We start from the raw sequence: 15719 nt of genomic DNA on the forward strand, positions 1-15719 counted from the left end.
ACAACTGGTGCGGTTTACATTGTCTTAATTGTATGAATGCCCACAAAATTGTGAACACATGAAGAAACCAATCTTCTAACCAAGGTAAATAGCATTTATTTTGGTATTGTCATTAAATTCGATACCATTCACAGACACCAGCAATGTTGGCTTAAACACAGCAAATAGTGATATACATTCATTTATATAAATTAGGTAATCTTATATAATATTCATGATGGCTATACATTACAGGTTCATGTGAAAATACAGAAACAAACTCAAATGTTTACATTAAAACAGGATTCTTTTTTCCCCCAGTGTAACATACACTAATAAAAATCATTCCAGCTCCACACTGGAATCTGATGGTGAGGCTGCTTCAGACCCAGGTCATGCGTTGCTCAGGTCCTCCAGTGTCCTGGTACGGAGGCCTTGCTTCCTGTGAGGAACAATGATATTACATTTCAGATTGTCAGTATGTGAGAGCTATCTTTGCAGCGGGGGGCTGATGCCTTTCCAAAGCCCTGCCTTTCTCAAACGTTAGGAAATGAAAGCGGAGAGCCATTTTGACATGGTTACAGCCGTGCGCTGCGAAACAGGCGTTGGTGCCTGGGGAGGCCCGGAGCATTCATACACCCAGACAGATCAAACTGGCCTGCTGACAAACCCTGTCAGTAGAGAATCCACACATATAAACAATGTTTTCTCTCATCTGGGACTTAATCCAGGAAGTTGAGCCCTAACCGCCAATGTGTGTCTCAGACAGGTCGGGGGGTGGGTGGGGGGTGGGGGTAGGGAGGTGCGGTCCTCACCGTAGCTCCTCCAGACACAGCCTGTTCCTCAGACGGATGTCCTCGCTGATGGGGTAGAGGAGGAGGATCACCAGGCCTGTCACGATGAAGGCCACCGGGGCGGCGCCGATGAGCAGCTTTAGGGTGTAAGCCACAGCCGCTGGCTGTCTGCAGGCTCTCGTGTCGTACCCAGCAAACCTGCCGATGCGCACGCATCCAGTTACCCCCGCCCACATTTACACCCATAGGGTAAAAGCAACTGCATTACACAGCAAAACGAGGGTCAAACTATGAACTATATTTGAGGAGAGTGTGGTTATATGTGTTTCTTCCCATTGGCACTTGGTTGCTTATCACCATGTATGCTCATGTTTTGGCTTCCCGCAATGTTTTTTTTTTTTTTTTTCTCGTTTATGATAATTGACCTCTGCACTTTTTTGTAAAGCTCTCTCTTGGAAGTCGCTTTGGATAAAAGCATCTGTTAAATGAATACATGTAAATGTAATGTAAATGTATGTCGCAATAAAGCATGTCCTTGTGTGCTGTTGATATGAGTGTGTGTGCCTGTAGGCTGTGACTCACTCCAAGCATAACGTGGAGACACCCAGGGAGATGCCAGCAGCAAACTTGGTGAAGAACACGTAGAAGGAGTAGAAGATGGCCTCATGTCCTTTAGAGTAGGGGTTAGCCAGCCTGAAGTCATCCACCACATCGGGCAGCATCGACCTGAGACACACACACACACACACAAGCTAGTCAACATAGTTCACCTGATCCTTTTCTGGTGTGTCTGTATGTGTGTGTGTGTGTGTGTTAGTTGATCTGTGTCCAAGGGAACGTCTACCCAGGGCTAGTAAACCCACAACACTACTCCTTAATCTTGCATGCTGCCCCAGCAGCCAGGACGGCACCGTCCGTCTGACTGCGAAGGAAAGTCGACTTTTACGGCAGGCTGAAAAGAGGACCCTAATAACAGGATTAGATGATGAGCGGAGCTCGGCCGTCAGCCACAGATGGGGATCGCTGGGTAAACAAACGGACTCGACCCGTCAGGAGAACCTGTCATTTGGGGAGGCTGAGCGAGAGCAAAACAGAGGGGCAGGGAAGGGAGGGTCAAAGTACAGAGGACTTCCTTGCTGCGGTGTAGCATGTTGAGTTTATAGCCGAGGTCTTCACAGTGACATCATGGGTATGCCCTAGCGGTGTCATGGCTGAACGGATGAGGTCAAGATGCTCCACTGCCAGTTTACAAGCTCACTATCACGAATCCGGCTTCTAAATATACTACTGTCTGGAAATAACCTCTGTTTGCTGTATTGCTGTTGGCGGGTTGTTCAATGTAATTGAATGTGTCTTTTTGCAGACACTTATATCCAAAGCCTTTTGATCAGCAGGCAAACACTCTGGCACCGAGCTGTAGGGATCTGCATCCATAACCCACAAGTTACCACTAGTGCTGCGTTCAACTGATTCAATGTAAACATGGAACACTGAGATGTCCCCGACGGGTCGGTCACCATGGCAGCAGGAGCGAGGCGGCAACGCTGAGTCCTGAGGAAACAGCCACCACGTATGCCACCACCAGGTTAGGGATGAACACCAGCATCACTGTGAACGGCATGATCCACTGAGAGAGAGAGAGAGAGAGAGAGAGAGAGAGAGAGAGGAGGGGAGAGAGACAGAGAGAGAGAGAGAGAGAGAGAGAGAGAGAGGGGGGGGGGAGAGAGAGGGGGAGAGAGAGAGAGAGAGCGCAAGAAAAGAGAGAGAGCGCAAGAAGAGAGAGAGAGCGCAAGAAGAGAGAGAGAGCGCAAGAAGAGAGAGGTGATTAGCAGTACTGGGGCGAGGGTAATCAATAGAGCATCAGTAGAGCATTCTTATTTACTCTCCCATCTCAAACACGACCAACTAAAGTCAGGAGGACGAGGCTTACAGTGATGCCACAGAAGGCAGCTGTCTTCTTCCCGAAGCGCTCCAGGAACCACTGCCACAGGGGGATGCTCACCACCGCTGACACCTGGCAGAGCACAGCAGCTTCAGCAGACGCACTCACACACGGTCAACACGTGACCTGGACTTTGACCTTGGGATAGCGTGGCCAGTCAAGGGGTCACGCATGCAACTGAGACGACTTGGGGCCAGCACTCACCAGGATGGTTAGCACGATGTTCTGGAAGTGGTCGCGGAGGTCCACTGCGTATGTGCAGAACAGGACAAAGTTGCTTTGCACCAACTGGAAACCAGACGTGAAACAGACTCAGAAACATTATCGTCTCTTCAGTTTTGTCTCTTTCTCTCTGCCAACTGCCAAGTCACTGTGGAAGTTGCTGACAGGGCCTGAACCGATTCATCCTCACATTCCCTCTTTGATGAGTGGACGAGAAGTGCATAAAATATACTGTAAGTAGGACTTTTAAAGGTTAAACTGAAACATTGAATCGGATTTTGAATAAATCTTCAGAACCACTTGATCATATATAAGCCAGGGACACATTGTGTACATTAGCTTATGTTATCATTTCGTTATTAACGTCAACATATATATATAAGTAATAACATAATATTGCCTTGTGGCTACGTAACTGTAAGTAGTTCTCAGATTTGAAGGATTATGTCAGCGCTTTAGCTCTGCGCTCGAGTTGAGCTACTTTAAATACACTTCCGTGCTTTCCTTCCACTGATCGAATCAGCATTGAACACTGTCTATTTCAGACTGCAACGAGTGCTCCACATCCATGACTGTGTGTAACGCGTACCTGGATGGCCACGGAGATGAAGAGGAAGGCGGCGGTCAGGGTGAGGTAAGGGCCATGCTTCATTACCAGGAAGAAGCCCCGATGGAAGGGGATCGGCTTGTCCGTCTTAGGGGCGTACGGGTCTGGAAGGACAGAAGGAGATGCCACTTGCGTGTGGATCGAATGCCAAGCTGAGACCTTAGGAGTCATGAGAGGTGGGAGGGGGGGGGGGGAGGGGGCTGGAGGAGGGTTGGTATAGGCAGAGGCTGAAGGGGGGGGGGAGGGGGCTGGAGGAGGGTTGGTATAGGCAGAGGCTGAAGGGGGGGGGGGGAGGGGGCTGGAGGAGGGTTGGTATAGGCAGAGGCTGAAGGGGGGGGGAGGGGGCTGGAGGAGGGTTGGTATAGGCAGAGGCTGAAGGGGGGGGGAGGGGGCTGGAGGAGGGTTGGTATAGGCAGAGGCTGAAGGGGGGGGGGGGGGGGCTGGAGGAGGGTTGGTATAGGCAGAGGCTGAAGGGGGGGGGGAGGGGGCTGGAGGAGGGTTGGTATAGGCAGAGGCTGAAGGGGGGGGGGAGGGGGCTGGAGGAGGGTTGGTATAGGCAGAGGCTGAAGGGGGGGGGGAGGGGGCTGGAGGAGGGTTGGTATAGGCAGAGGCTGAAGGGGGGGGGAGGGGGCTGGAGGAGGGTTGGTATAGGCAGAGGCTGAAGGGGGGGGGAGGGGGCTGGAGGAGGGTTGGTATAGGCAGAGGCTGAAGGGGGGGGGGAGGGGGCTGGAGGAGGGTTGGTATAGGCAGAGGCTGAAGGGGGGGGGGGGGGCTGTAATAGAAGGCGGGAGGTTGGGGGGGAGGATTCGCTCCAGCAACACTATAACTGCCCCTGCAATGCAGTGTATGTTCTGTTAGTTCCTGATGGGGGTTTCCACACACAGAGCCACCGCTGACAGGTTCACAGTCAGATCAGCAGCTCATTGACACTCATTCCACACAGGAGGCACTTTGATTCTGAGCACAGAATAAGGACTGGAAAATAGTGTTGAAAGCACAAGGTAGACATTGGACCACAGTCCAGAAAGACTGTTCAAAACAAGCACAATAATACTGCACTGCACGATTCTGTAATGAGGTTAGAATGAAACAGGAGATTGAAAAGAGAACACACACACACACATAGACACACTCACCATCTCTCTCTTTGACTCCCAGGAACATCACAACGGTGCAGATAAGAAACACTCCTCCTATGCACCCAGCAGCTATCATATACACTTCTTTCTGCAAGAGAACCCAAAAACACCTGAATGTGAACATATTTCTTGCTGTCTTCCTGAGGTTACACAGACACAAAGTTAGTTCTATTTCCAGCCTTCCCCAGCTTCCAGACTGCCAAACACACTTCACTTCCTTACACCTCAGACCTGCTTGAATGTGACAGCTCATATGTGTCAATGCTTTCCAAATCTGTACAACTGAACAAGTGTACCAGCACTTAAGAGTGTACTTCTTCAAACTTCTCGTTACAGATTTAAGCCTAAACAGGAAAATGCCTAATATAGATCAGATGGTTTCACGTCTAACCCCAACAGGAACTGCTCTGCCCTAAACAACTTCATCTTGTTTGCTGTTTTTCCATGTGGTGCATAAATAGAGGAGTGGTTTATTATTATTTTTTTCACATCAAACGCTCTCCATTTCCGAGAGGCTGCTGAGCGACCAGACTTTGTGCCACCCTTGCCCGTGACCATGGAGGAATCCGGCGGGTGACTGGAGAGCAGATACCGAGCCCTCTGACTGGTGAGAAGTCCGCCTCCACCGGGGTTTACCCAGAATCCCATGGCATGGAACCAGCAGAGCCCCGAATAGCTGCGGTGCGACCGAGGCCAACGTGGAACAGTAACCGACGCTGATCTGGTATGATTCACCTCCCAGAAACACACTGAGGGGGTTCCACTGCTGCCCCGGTCATGTTTGTGTAGGCAGGTTTACTGAGCCCCAGACGGAGGTTGGCTCTCTGAGTGTGGGGGGGGGGGGGGGGGGGGGGGGGGGGGCTCTGGTATTGGGAGAGAGCTTCTCTGTGTCCACATAGGCTGGGGTTGGGGGAGGGGGGGCCTCACATATCAAATCACCCTCCTCCAATCAATGGTTGAATAAGATGTGAGGCCTGCTTTCTCTTGGCACTAAACAGACTGCAATAATAAACTTCATTTCCTACAAACGTACATGAATAGGCCGGGTTTCCCGCAGAAAATGTGTTAGTTAAGGTGGTAGGGTGGGGTTTGCAGTCAGACCGGGGATGGGTGCTAGTTTGTGCGATAGACTAATGCGTTCTGCAGGGAAGGGTGACTGGCATTGGTCACGGTTTGGAACGGAATGGAGAAAACAGGACAACAGCGGATATCACTATTTAAATAAAAAAGTTATTTAAATTGCGGCAGGCGACCGCCTTAACTGAAAAGTGCTTCGGGAAACCCTGAAAGATGTTTTTTGTGTGCTTCTGGACAGTGTTTTCCCCTTTTACGGTAAAGAAATTGCGTTCAGGGAGGGCAGCTTTGAAAGGCAGACCCGATCTGGACAGGAGGTCACCAACGTCAGTTTCATTTAGGATCAAACCGGAGCATCGTAGGGACACCTGGGCTCAGGTCACAAACTGACACTCACCGCATGTGACAGGAAGTCCTGCGAGTGCACGAGGCTCCTGACGATCTCCGCCCCGCTGCTGCTGTTGCCTAGGTGACCGGCAGACATGTTTTGGTGCGGGCAGTGCTTCAGGGTGTGGGCGCTGGCCACTATCTGTCCTTGGATGGCAGCCCCCACCAGAGTGCCCAAAACCTCCAATGTCATCCCTGTCATCAGAAAAGAAAAACTCAACATTATCACCCCATGTCTTTGTGAGACAGCAGCAATAGGTGGTTAGCGGGAAAGAAGGAAGAGCAGATAAGGATGCGTGTCAGTCTGGCAGGTGGAGAGACCTACGGTAAGCGGTGGCTGAGTCTCTCTCCTTCTGGTCCGTGCTCAGGAACATGGTGAGAGCAGAGTAAGGCACGTGGAAACACTGCATCCATCCAGCCAGCATCAGAGAAAACACACAGAGAAAACACAACTGAGTCATCGCAACACATAACATCGACACATAACCAGTAGAGAAAACTTAGTAGTTATTACAAGTCTGCTGGAAGTTCTAGACCTGGCCTATTTTTCCTCGGAAATTAGTATCATTGTCGTGAGCATATAGCCAAATTTACACGATTTCTTCAAGATGCATTTCTCCAATTCACCCTGTCTGTGTCGTCCTCTACACTTACATTTATGTCCGAGTATCGGTTACACTTACATTTAGTCATTTAGCAGACGCTCCTATCCAGAGCAAATTACAGTAAGTACAGGGACTTCCCCCGAGGCAAAACGTGTGAAGTGTCTTGCCCAAGGACACAACGTCATTTTGCACAGCCGGGAATTGAACCGGCAACCTTCTGATTACTAGCCCGATTCCTTAACCGCTCAGCCACCTGACCTCACTTCCTCCTCACACTAGTGGGGCACCAGTGAGCAAGCACAGCCCTCAGTCTTCACTTTGTAATTAACATATCAGCTCAGTCAGCATTGTGCTCCAGCCATCAGCATCCACACGCAGCCATGAGCAAAACACATGCAACCACCAGAGACAACTCCAGTCCTTTACCCTGGCCTGTCCCAGCACAGCATGTCATTTGTGGGGCCTTAATGGAATGCCATTTATAGATTTGAATGCGCCTAGGAACGACATGATACAGTAGGAGCAGGAAGATAACAAGTCAAGTGACTAATCAAAAACCTAATAAGCCAATCAGATGATTATGCTGGCTCTTGATGAAATATCTGTGTTCTTTGCATTTGTTTATTAATGGACAAAGGCTTTTGAAGTGTTAACAGCTGTCCTTTCCAAGATCCACACACACACAAAGACAATGGTGGGCCGCTAAAAGTGGCAACCAGCATTTAGCCACCCAGCGGTCGCCGGCCGGCCTGGATGTATACTTATCAAGTAGTTAGAATGACATGTCATTATAGGCCACCACAGTGTGGCTAATGTGGTCTCCACGCTCCGGAGCACATGTTAGAGAAGTTAGCCCCACAGCCCAGGAGAGAGAGAGAGAGAGAGAGAGAGAGAGAGAGAGAGAGAGAGAGAGAGAGAGAGAGACTGGGGGGGGACTGGGCTGGACCTTTGCAACAAAAGTAAACCCAAATAAATACACATCTCCCTTGAGGTCCCATATCTCAGAGCTTTGGTTTGACATCCGCTCCACCTCTCCCTTATGATCTTATGTTTCCACTCTCAGGAGCGGTTGTGGCTGTTGATGCCAGAGTCTAATACGGATCAACAGAAACTCAAAATCCTGTACTTCACTCCTTCTGTCCAGAAGGTTCCTATAGCAGTTGGTACTCACAGTGATGAGGGTCTGGTAGAGGCAGTAGAACCCCAGGTACCACAGGAACCTTCCGTGGGTGAAGGGAGGAACGAACCAGAGGTAGAAGTAGGACACCACCACAAACGGTGTGCAGCCCACCATCCTGCAGAGAGAGGCACAGTCACAGGTAACCAGGTGGTCATAGACTTAAGACCCATCTCCCTTAGGAAAACAAAGGACAAATATCCTGCAGAGTGGGGTGACAAAAGTCAGGGGTAGAAGTCTGCTTTTATTTTTGGTGCGTGTCAGTGATGAATGGATGTGTTTGTGTATCTGACAAGAGGAATCTGTCATGGGTTTATGTGGAGACAGATCAGGAGAATATGTACCACAGGATTGTCAGCCCACATGACCAGGAAAGCGCTCCTAGGACAAGGCGTTGCACGCACACACACACACACACACACAGATATTCCCAGCAGAGCAAAATAATTCTGCTGAGTTGTGCTGTTTGCAGGATGTGGAGGGATATGTCAGCTATGTATAATTCATATGAATACAACTAGTACATTTTATTATGGGCTAGGGGAACAGCTGGGCATATCATAGAGGGGGAGGAGGAGGAGGGGGATGTGGATTAAGTCCACACTGACTTGTTTGTCCATACACCACTGTAATCTACAATGTTGACCTGCTTTGTATTCCAATTAACACAGAGCTCTCCTCATTGCAGTTGCAGGTCTTCATACACAGAATGTAACACATCTACAATTTACCTGGTGATCGTACACAACCACTGTTGACAAAAACTTTGACACAGATTTTTTTTTTTTTACTGTGAGTGAAATATTGGTGACTACTTTGTAAGTCTACACCATAGGCCAGGAACTTTGACCTGACATGACCCTAAGGTGTTTGACCCCACCTGTGCTTTCTCTGCACCCAGCACCTACAGGTCTCCATGATCTAACCCCCTGCCCCTCTCTGCACTGCCCAAGCCCAACACAGAGAGGGAGGGAGAGCGAGGGGAGCGAACAGGAAGGGAAGCGTAAAGAGAGGGAATGGAAAGACTGTGAGTGAGAAAGAGGTAGTGCCTGACCAGGAGTGTCTGCTTCTAGCAGAGTCCAGTCCTGCCTGTCACACAGTGGTCTGCCCCTCTGTCTCTCCCACTGATTGTTCTGACAGACAAAGGTTGTGACATCACCGGGAGCTGCAGAAAGGCAGGACATGAAAGGCCCACGGACTGAATGGGGACAGTTAGAATGTTCTGCAAGATGGCTCATAGGACGTGTGTGGGACATGGTGGAAAGGTCTATTTGTTGACAAAAAACAGCAACCACATGCATTTCAACACAGACTTTCGGAAATATTTTACTTCCCTATTCATGTTTATTAGGCTGGTGTATTAGGTAACAGGCAAAGGAGGATTTGGAAAGAAACACTGAGCGTCTATTAAAAAAGGACTTAGGAATGCTGTTATCTAAGTGTTCCTTTAGATCGGCATGGCGGTCGCTAAGACATCAAACACAGCAGCACCCAGGGGTAGCAGCTGGGTATCGCCCCTGTGTTCGGGACAAAGTGTAGATAGTGATCACTTCCTGTCTGGATGGTGATGTCAACCTAAGGAACAAGGGGACTTCCTGTAGAGAGAGATCTAGGGGGGTTTCCTACATCCAAACGAGGGTCCTACTTTCTCACAGCGGACATCACTGACACACAGACACACACACACCTTTCTCACCCTTCTCCTATAGTAAACAGCAGTATTTACAGACGACAGCATCTGTGCGCTGAGTGTGGCTCAGGTCAGCTCAGTGGTCTTGGTCTGCCTCCAGCACTGTGAGCCTGTGGGTAATCTATGGCTCACACAGCTCTCAACTCACAGATTCTCCACTAAGTACTTTCTCTGTAATTATAATAAGTGAACGGTGTCACGACAGTGTTCTGGCCTTGTGCTAACACAGATTAGAGTAGGCACACTCACTCAAACACACACACACATGCTTAAGGTAACAGAGATGTTTAACACTGGGTTGAGGCTGAATTTGATGTGTTGAAAACTAAAAGAGACACTTATCTTGCATCTTACGGTGTTTCAAGATCAGGGCTATATACAGCTTCCATGTAATCCAACTCAATGTGAAAACATTGACCTGAACCGTGGAATGAACTAACCAAACACTGAGTAGAATGATCCAGGGGGGAGAGGGTTCTCACCAGGGCATGAGTCTGCCAATCTTGGTCCATGGGGTCTTGGTAATGAAGAAGCCCACGATTGGATCTGTCACAGCCCCCCAGGTCTTCCCTATGAACAGCACCATGGATGCCTGGAATGGGTTGATCTGTGGGGTTGATGGATAAAACTAGGCGTGAGTGAATCAGCACCCCCCCCCCACCCCCAAACACACACGCACACACACACGCACAATGTACCTGAGCAACATCGAGCAGGTAGATTTGGAGGAAGAAGGCGGTGGCACTTCCGGCCACCTGATTGGGTGCTCCTCCGATGGCAAAACACAGTTTACTGCAGACAGACAACCTCTGGTTTAGGTCTGTCTGTGGAAACAGGAAGTAGAGAGTCAGCATGTCCCGAGAGGGAGTTTAGCACGGTTAAGATCAACAGAATCGGATGGGCAAGTGTATCCTTGATTGTATTGGCCATGTGTGGCAACAACAGATGGTGGAATAGGGTAAGGAGGTAGAGTTCATGTTCGATACCAGGTCACCACCAACAGAACTCACATCGTCAGCCATCCATTTGTAGCTCAACCTTTTAGCTCAAGGACACATAAGCATGTACGTGTATTTAAGGATCAGTAGTCATTTGAATGCAGCCTAGAAAAGGAATACTAAGTGGGATAAAAGCTTTGTATATTGTGATGTCATCTTGGAATATTCATGTTTTTTTGTGTGTGTTTTTTTTTACATTATGAGGTCAAATTAAGAGAACTGTAGTCCTGTTGGTGATATCATGGGATGGTCTATACCTTTGAGTCTGGTACAGAAGGGATACGTCATTAGCCAACATCAATGCTGGTGGAAGATGATACATCTGGATCCCATCCACCCCAAACCACACCCCATCTCCCCCACCCTGATCATCTATCTCCCCCTGGTCCTCCGCCCTCTCCCCCTCCCCAGCACCAGAGCCCGACGACAGACCCCTCCTGTGGTGTAGCTCCCAGTTGATGTGTGTGATATGGGATCAGAGAGCATCAACCCTCTGCAGTTTAGACTGTGGTTATCTCCAGACACGATGGAGCACACTGCTAAGACATCCCCAGCATTGCTTCCATAACCCCCTCTGCTAAAACCATCTCATGTGTTTAGTGTGGTACGGTATGTCGTGTGTGTGGTGTGTGTTTGTCTGTGCAACGCGCTCATCCTCATACCCGAGTAAGGACTCAAACCACCTCCTGGAATACCCGATATTTACGACTGCTGAATATCTCAGAGACAGACACAAACATCCATCGAAGCCCTAAACACAACAGCACCACTTTAGATCTCTACTCCAGCGTCTCCCTCTCTCCTTCTCCTTCATCCAGCCACACTCCAACACTCTCTCCAACCTGTGTTGCATACAAACCACTTGGCTACACTCTCATGCACACACACGTAGCATGTCGAGGATAACCCACGAATAGTCTTTTCAAACATCAAAGAAGAGTATCACCACACAACCACCACAGCTCAGACCAGAAGACTGTCATTATCCGAGTCACTTTTCTTCCTCCGGTCCTTCTTTCAACATAAAGCCATTGATGGTTTCTAGGATGACAATTACCAGGAGGGAGCTGTGTAATTATTCAAACGGGCCAAGCGGGTCAGATGTAAGTAAAGAGTTGCACGTCGGTCGACTTCAAAACTTGCTCTGTCTCTTCTTTCCACTCCCACTCTCGCTGCAATTATCTCTAATTGGAGAGAAAAATAAAAAGTCTTTGGTCTCCGGTGAATTCTGTCTAACTGATGATATGCAAAACTAGTCAACGCAAACAGCCTCTCTCACATCAACTATGGGTCCCATGTCAAGGCATAGACAGGATCTTATTTGAAGAAGAGGTCCGTGTATTTAGTTTAAAGAGGTAAAACAAGCTGGAGAGTCCTAAAGTACATATAATGATAGGATCCTTCAGTGCAGTTTACATGTCAGTGCCTTCAAAATAATTTGAACAGAGAAAGATTATGCATCTCATTCTTTTACACCATCAACTGGCTTCACCTTTGATGCTGGTGAAGACATGAATGTCTGTCTCACACTCGTAACCCTGTCTTTCTTTCTCTGAGGATTTATCTCCACAGACATAAACAGGATATCCCCAATGCTATCTGGACACACATTATCTAACTCCCTCACTGTGCACGCTCACACACACACACACACACACACACTGCTAATTGCTCACTACTAAAGCCGATAAACATCCTCCAAAGTTTGAGCAGTCAGCAGAGTCGGGGCTGGAAGAAGTGGGGTTAATTTCCAAAGTTAATTAGACTTTAACTGATGAAACGCAACCAAGTCTGTAAAGCCGTCGTGGACAACGTGCCTGGATGTTTCAAGTGCGATTCAGGCCAAGTGTGACGCAAACAGAGGATGAATGCTAAAATGTGTCGCCCTGAATGTTAGCGAGGATATTTCATGTTTTGTTCAGCACTAGTGTCAGAGAGTCCAGAGTGAATATGCGTGTGGTAGCATAGATAAAGCTGCTATGATGAAAACATTAACCAGTTCAAAGGCTTACAGTGAAAGGGATTTTCTGAGCTGTTTCTCATTAGACTCAAAACTGATGTTTAGCCTGAGCTTGTGTTTGCTTGTGGCCAGATGGGGGCTTTAAGAAAACAAAAACACACTGGATATTGACGTACATATATATTTGTCGCAGATGAGTTTAAGGTTGGGGATGAACGTGGTTGCATGAACATGGATGTCACGTGCCAGCTGACAAAAAGAAAACAACAATCGGCAATACCCTGTAAAGAGAAACGTAAGGTGCCTTTCCAAGAGCTTCTCTTCTTATCACAAGGGCCTAATTGAGCTGGAAACTGTGTAAGAAAACAACCAGAAAGGCATCACAACAGGCTTGTGATGAGTCTGGTACTCAGGTGTCCTGAGATGCTTATCCCTTCTCCTAAATCTGCCCTGACAAGAAAGCGCAGGGTAAGTGCTTACGTTGGAAGCAGACAAGGAGAAAAAGTCACATTAGACTACATAGATGCACCATGGCCTTCAAGAGTAACACACAGTTCATTGCTCAGTTTGCCCCTCCTGCCTTAACCTGTCATCTTAACTCTACAGTGACCACAAGGGGGCGCCGGGTAAAGACCCTTATTTTGACAAGCGAGCCATTAGCGGGACCAGCATTTGCGTAGCCCATACGCTTCTTTATGTATAATTCACTCAGGCAACAAACACATTACACAAAGCCTCCATACGCTGCCACCCATGTTTGAAACTACAACTGACAGCTATTCCTCCTTGCATGCGCATGTTCATTCACACACACAAACTTACATACCAGAAAGATTCATGTTAAGATTCATGTTTTCTTTTTTTTCAATGTACAGCACAATAAAGTCATGACCAACAGTATCACCATCAACAATGTCCTACTTTTTTTTAAATGTTCTGCCAATTCATCCTGCCTTAGCACTGAGACCTCGGCAGACAGATCCGGAAAAACATTCCTAAACTCAACAAGGTATCTTCAACATGACGTGTTCTCTGTATTCACAGGGACAGTACATATAGACTGAAGATGTGACTCCCATCTGTCACTGCCTAGCTTGTTCTGCCTGTGGGCATATACTCTGGAACAGCATCAATAAGTAAGCATTCCATTTATTCTCCCAAGCAAACGGCTTCACATACCTTCACAGACATGGCACAGCACTCATGCTGGCTCACACACAGGCTCACACACACACACACACACGCTCACACACAGGCTCACACACACACACACACACACACACACACACACACACACACACACACACAGGCTAACACACACACACACACAGGCTCACACACACACACACACGCACACACACACTGTTTCACATTCTTTTCCTGCTTGTACCTAGACAGCCATCATCAGACCTGCTTCTCCACAAAGTCACTCAAGGTGAACTTGGAGTCGTGTCACCGTCCCTCCCACAGCCAAAAAGAGACAGAAAAAGGCTTTATGAACCTTCCCATCCCGAAAGAAACTAGCCAAGCATTATTCATAAACAACTAAACAATTCAAACCCCTTAGAACTGTACTAACAGCAGTCCAGCAGTCACATACAAGGATCCCAGTGTGAGTTCTGGGGTGCAGTGCTTACCTGGTTAGGAGCTTTGGTGAAGGTGGGCTCTGGAGGCTTCATGAGCTTCCCTGCTGGGGTCTGTGTGAGCCGCTCCCCTTTGGCCATGGCTGTGTGTCTGTTAGCAGCTGCCTGACTGGACTCCTGACTGGCTGTGTGTCCCTGAGGGTCCGTGTGGGTGTGACTGTGACGTCTGGCGTGACCGAGTGTGTGTGCGTGCCTCTGTGTGTGTGTCTGCGGTGGGGTCTGGGTGTGACTGTGGCTCTGACTCCGAGTGAGCGTGTGTTTCTGTGTGCGCGTGCGACTCTGGTTGTGAGGGTGCATGTTTGTTTGAGTGGCAGGAGGAGGGTTGCTAGCGGGAAGGTCCTGTGCCTCTGTGGCTGTGCTCCTCTCTGCTGCCATTCACATGCTGCTGCGGGCTGGAACAATGCCAGAGGTGGAAAGGCAGAGTCAGGCAAGGGGTCCCACACACATCCAGACACAATTCACCCTCACTTAAGAGTGTGGGACATATGCACATCACACACACACACCACACACACACAACCATCCCCCCATCCTAACGGTATAGGACACACACACACACACACAGAGAGACCCAATCCTCCCTCCTATAGGTCTTCTCCAGTTCCTCTGTTTATCATGTACATGCATTTGCAATCTACTGTATGCTTAAAATAAACGAAATGCTGAGTTTTTCCAATTACTTTGAGTAGTAGTCCAGATGCATTAATGTGCAATATTAAAACAAAAAAGCTATGGAGGGTGATATTTGGAGAGTGAAATAAGTACAGTCATAACCTGGAAATTGTCCCAATTGTGCAACTGAACTAAACAATTAGAAAGGCTTTGTAAAAAGATGGGTTGACTTACCAGAATGATGAGAAAATTGTTGTTTACACAGTCAGCAAGTGCGAGAATCAGTCAGACTGAATCGGATGCTCATCCCAGCAGAGGAGAAGGAGACTGCAGAGGACAAACTGTCAGTGCGGTTGCACTTCAATGTATAATCCTCGTCTTCAACAGAGTACTGCTCCACTCAGCGGTGGTAACTAGGCACAACAGAGGTGAAGAGATGACTGAATTATTGGCCATCCCTTAATTCAACTGAAACACAATGTTCTCAATTTAATGCCATTTGGATAAATACACGGTGATAACTGTACTTTGAACGTTCTCAACGTAATAAAAAAAAAAATCTAAAACGTTTCATGTTTGCGTCGGGCTGACTTGCCATCCAGGTTATAAGATAGTCATAAATTATTTTAATTCATTTCCCCTTTTTAGGCCACCACATTACAATACCAAACCTTAATGACAAATCTCTCAGCAGTTTTACAGGTCACTGATGACAGGTGTGGTAAGAAAGGAAAATTGCAGTTTAATTTGTTGTTTTATGGTTGCCGTTTTACAGTGCAGTCGACAAAGAACTGTGTTTCCCACAATAGGCCTTGTAGAAGAAACCATGTAAATAGCCATGCCAATGAGCATTTGTGCAACTATCACGGCTCAGGTAAATAGTCCTACTT

At 48.1% G+C, this 15719-nt stretch overlaps 1 protein-coding gene across 1 annotated transcript; it reads right to left on the reverse strand.

Moving 5' to 3' along the window:
* Positions 1-125: 125 nt before the first annotated feature.
* Positions 126-15171, reverse strand: mfsd2b (major facilitator superfamily domain containing 2B). Its single transcript, XM_047021766.1, has 15 exons — positions 15064-15171; positions 14212-14609; positions 10315-10440; positions 10099-10223; positions 7921-8044; positions 6470-6548; positions 6155-6339; positions 4681-4771; positions 3527-3648; positions 2920-3003; positions 2704-2787; positions 2291-2400; positions 1356-1499; positions 795-971; positions 126-421 (listed from the first exon to the last, which is right to left on the reverse strand). The coding sequence occupies exons 2-15, from the start codon at positions 14590-14592 to the stop codon at positions 373-375; spliced, it is 1881 nt and encodes a 626-aa protein (XP_046877722.1). The 5' UTR covers positions 14593-14609; positions 15064-15171; the 3' UTR covers positions 126-372.
* Between the last annotated feature and the right edge of the window lie 548 nt (positions 15172-15719).

Source organism: Hypomesus transpacificus, chromosome 6 (assembly GCF_021917145.1).
Source record: "Hypomesus transpacificus isolate Combined female chromosome 6, fHypTra1, whole genome shotgun sequence".
NCBI lineage: Eukaryota > Metazoa > Chordata > Actinopteri > Osmeriformes > Osmeridae > Hypomesus > Hypomesus transpacificus.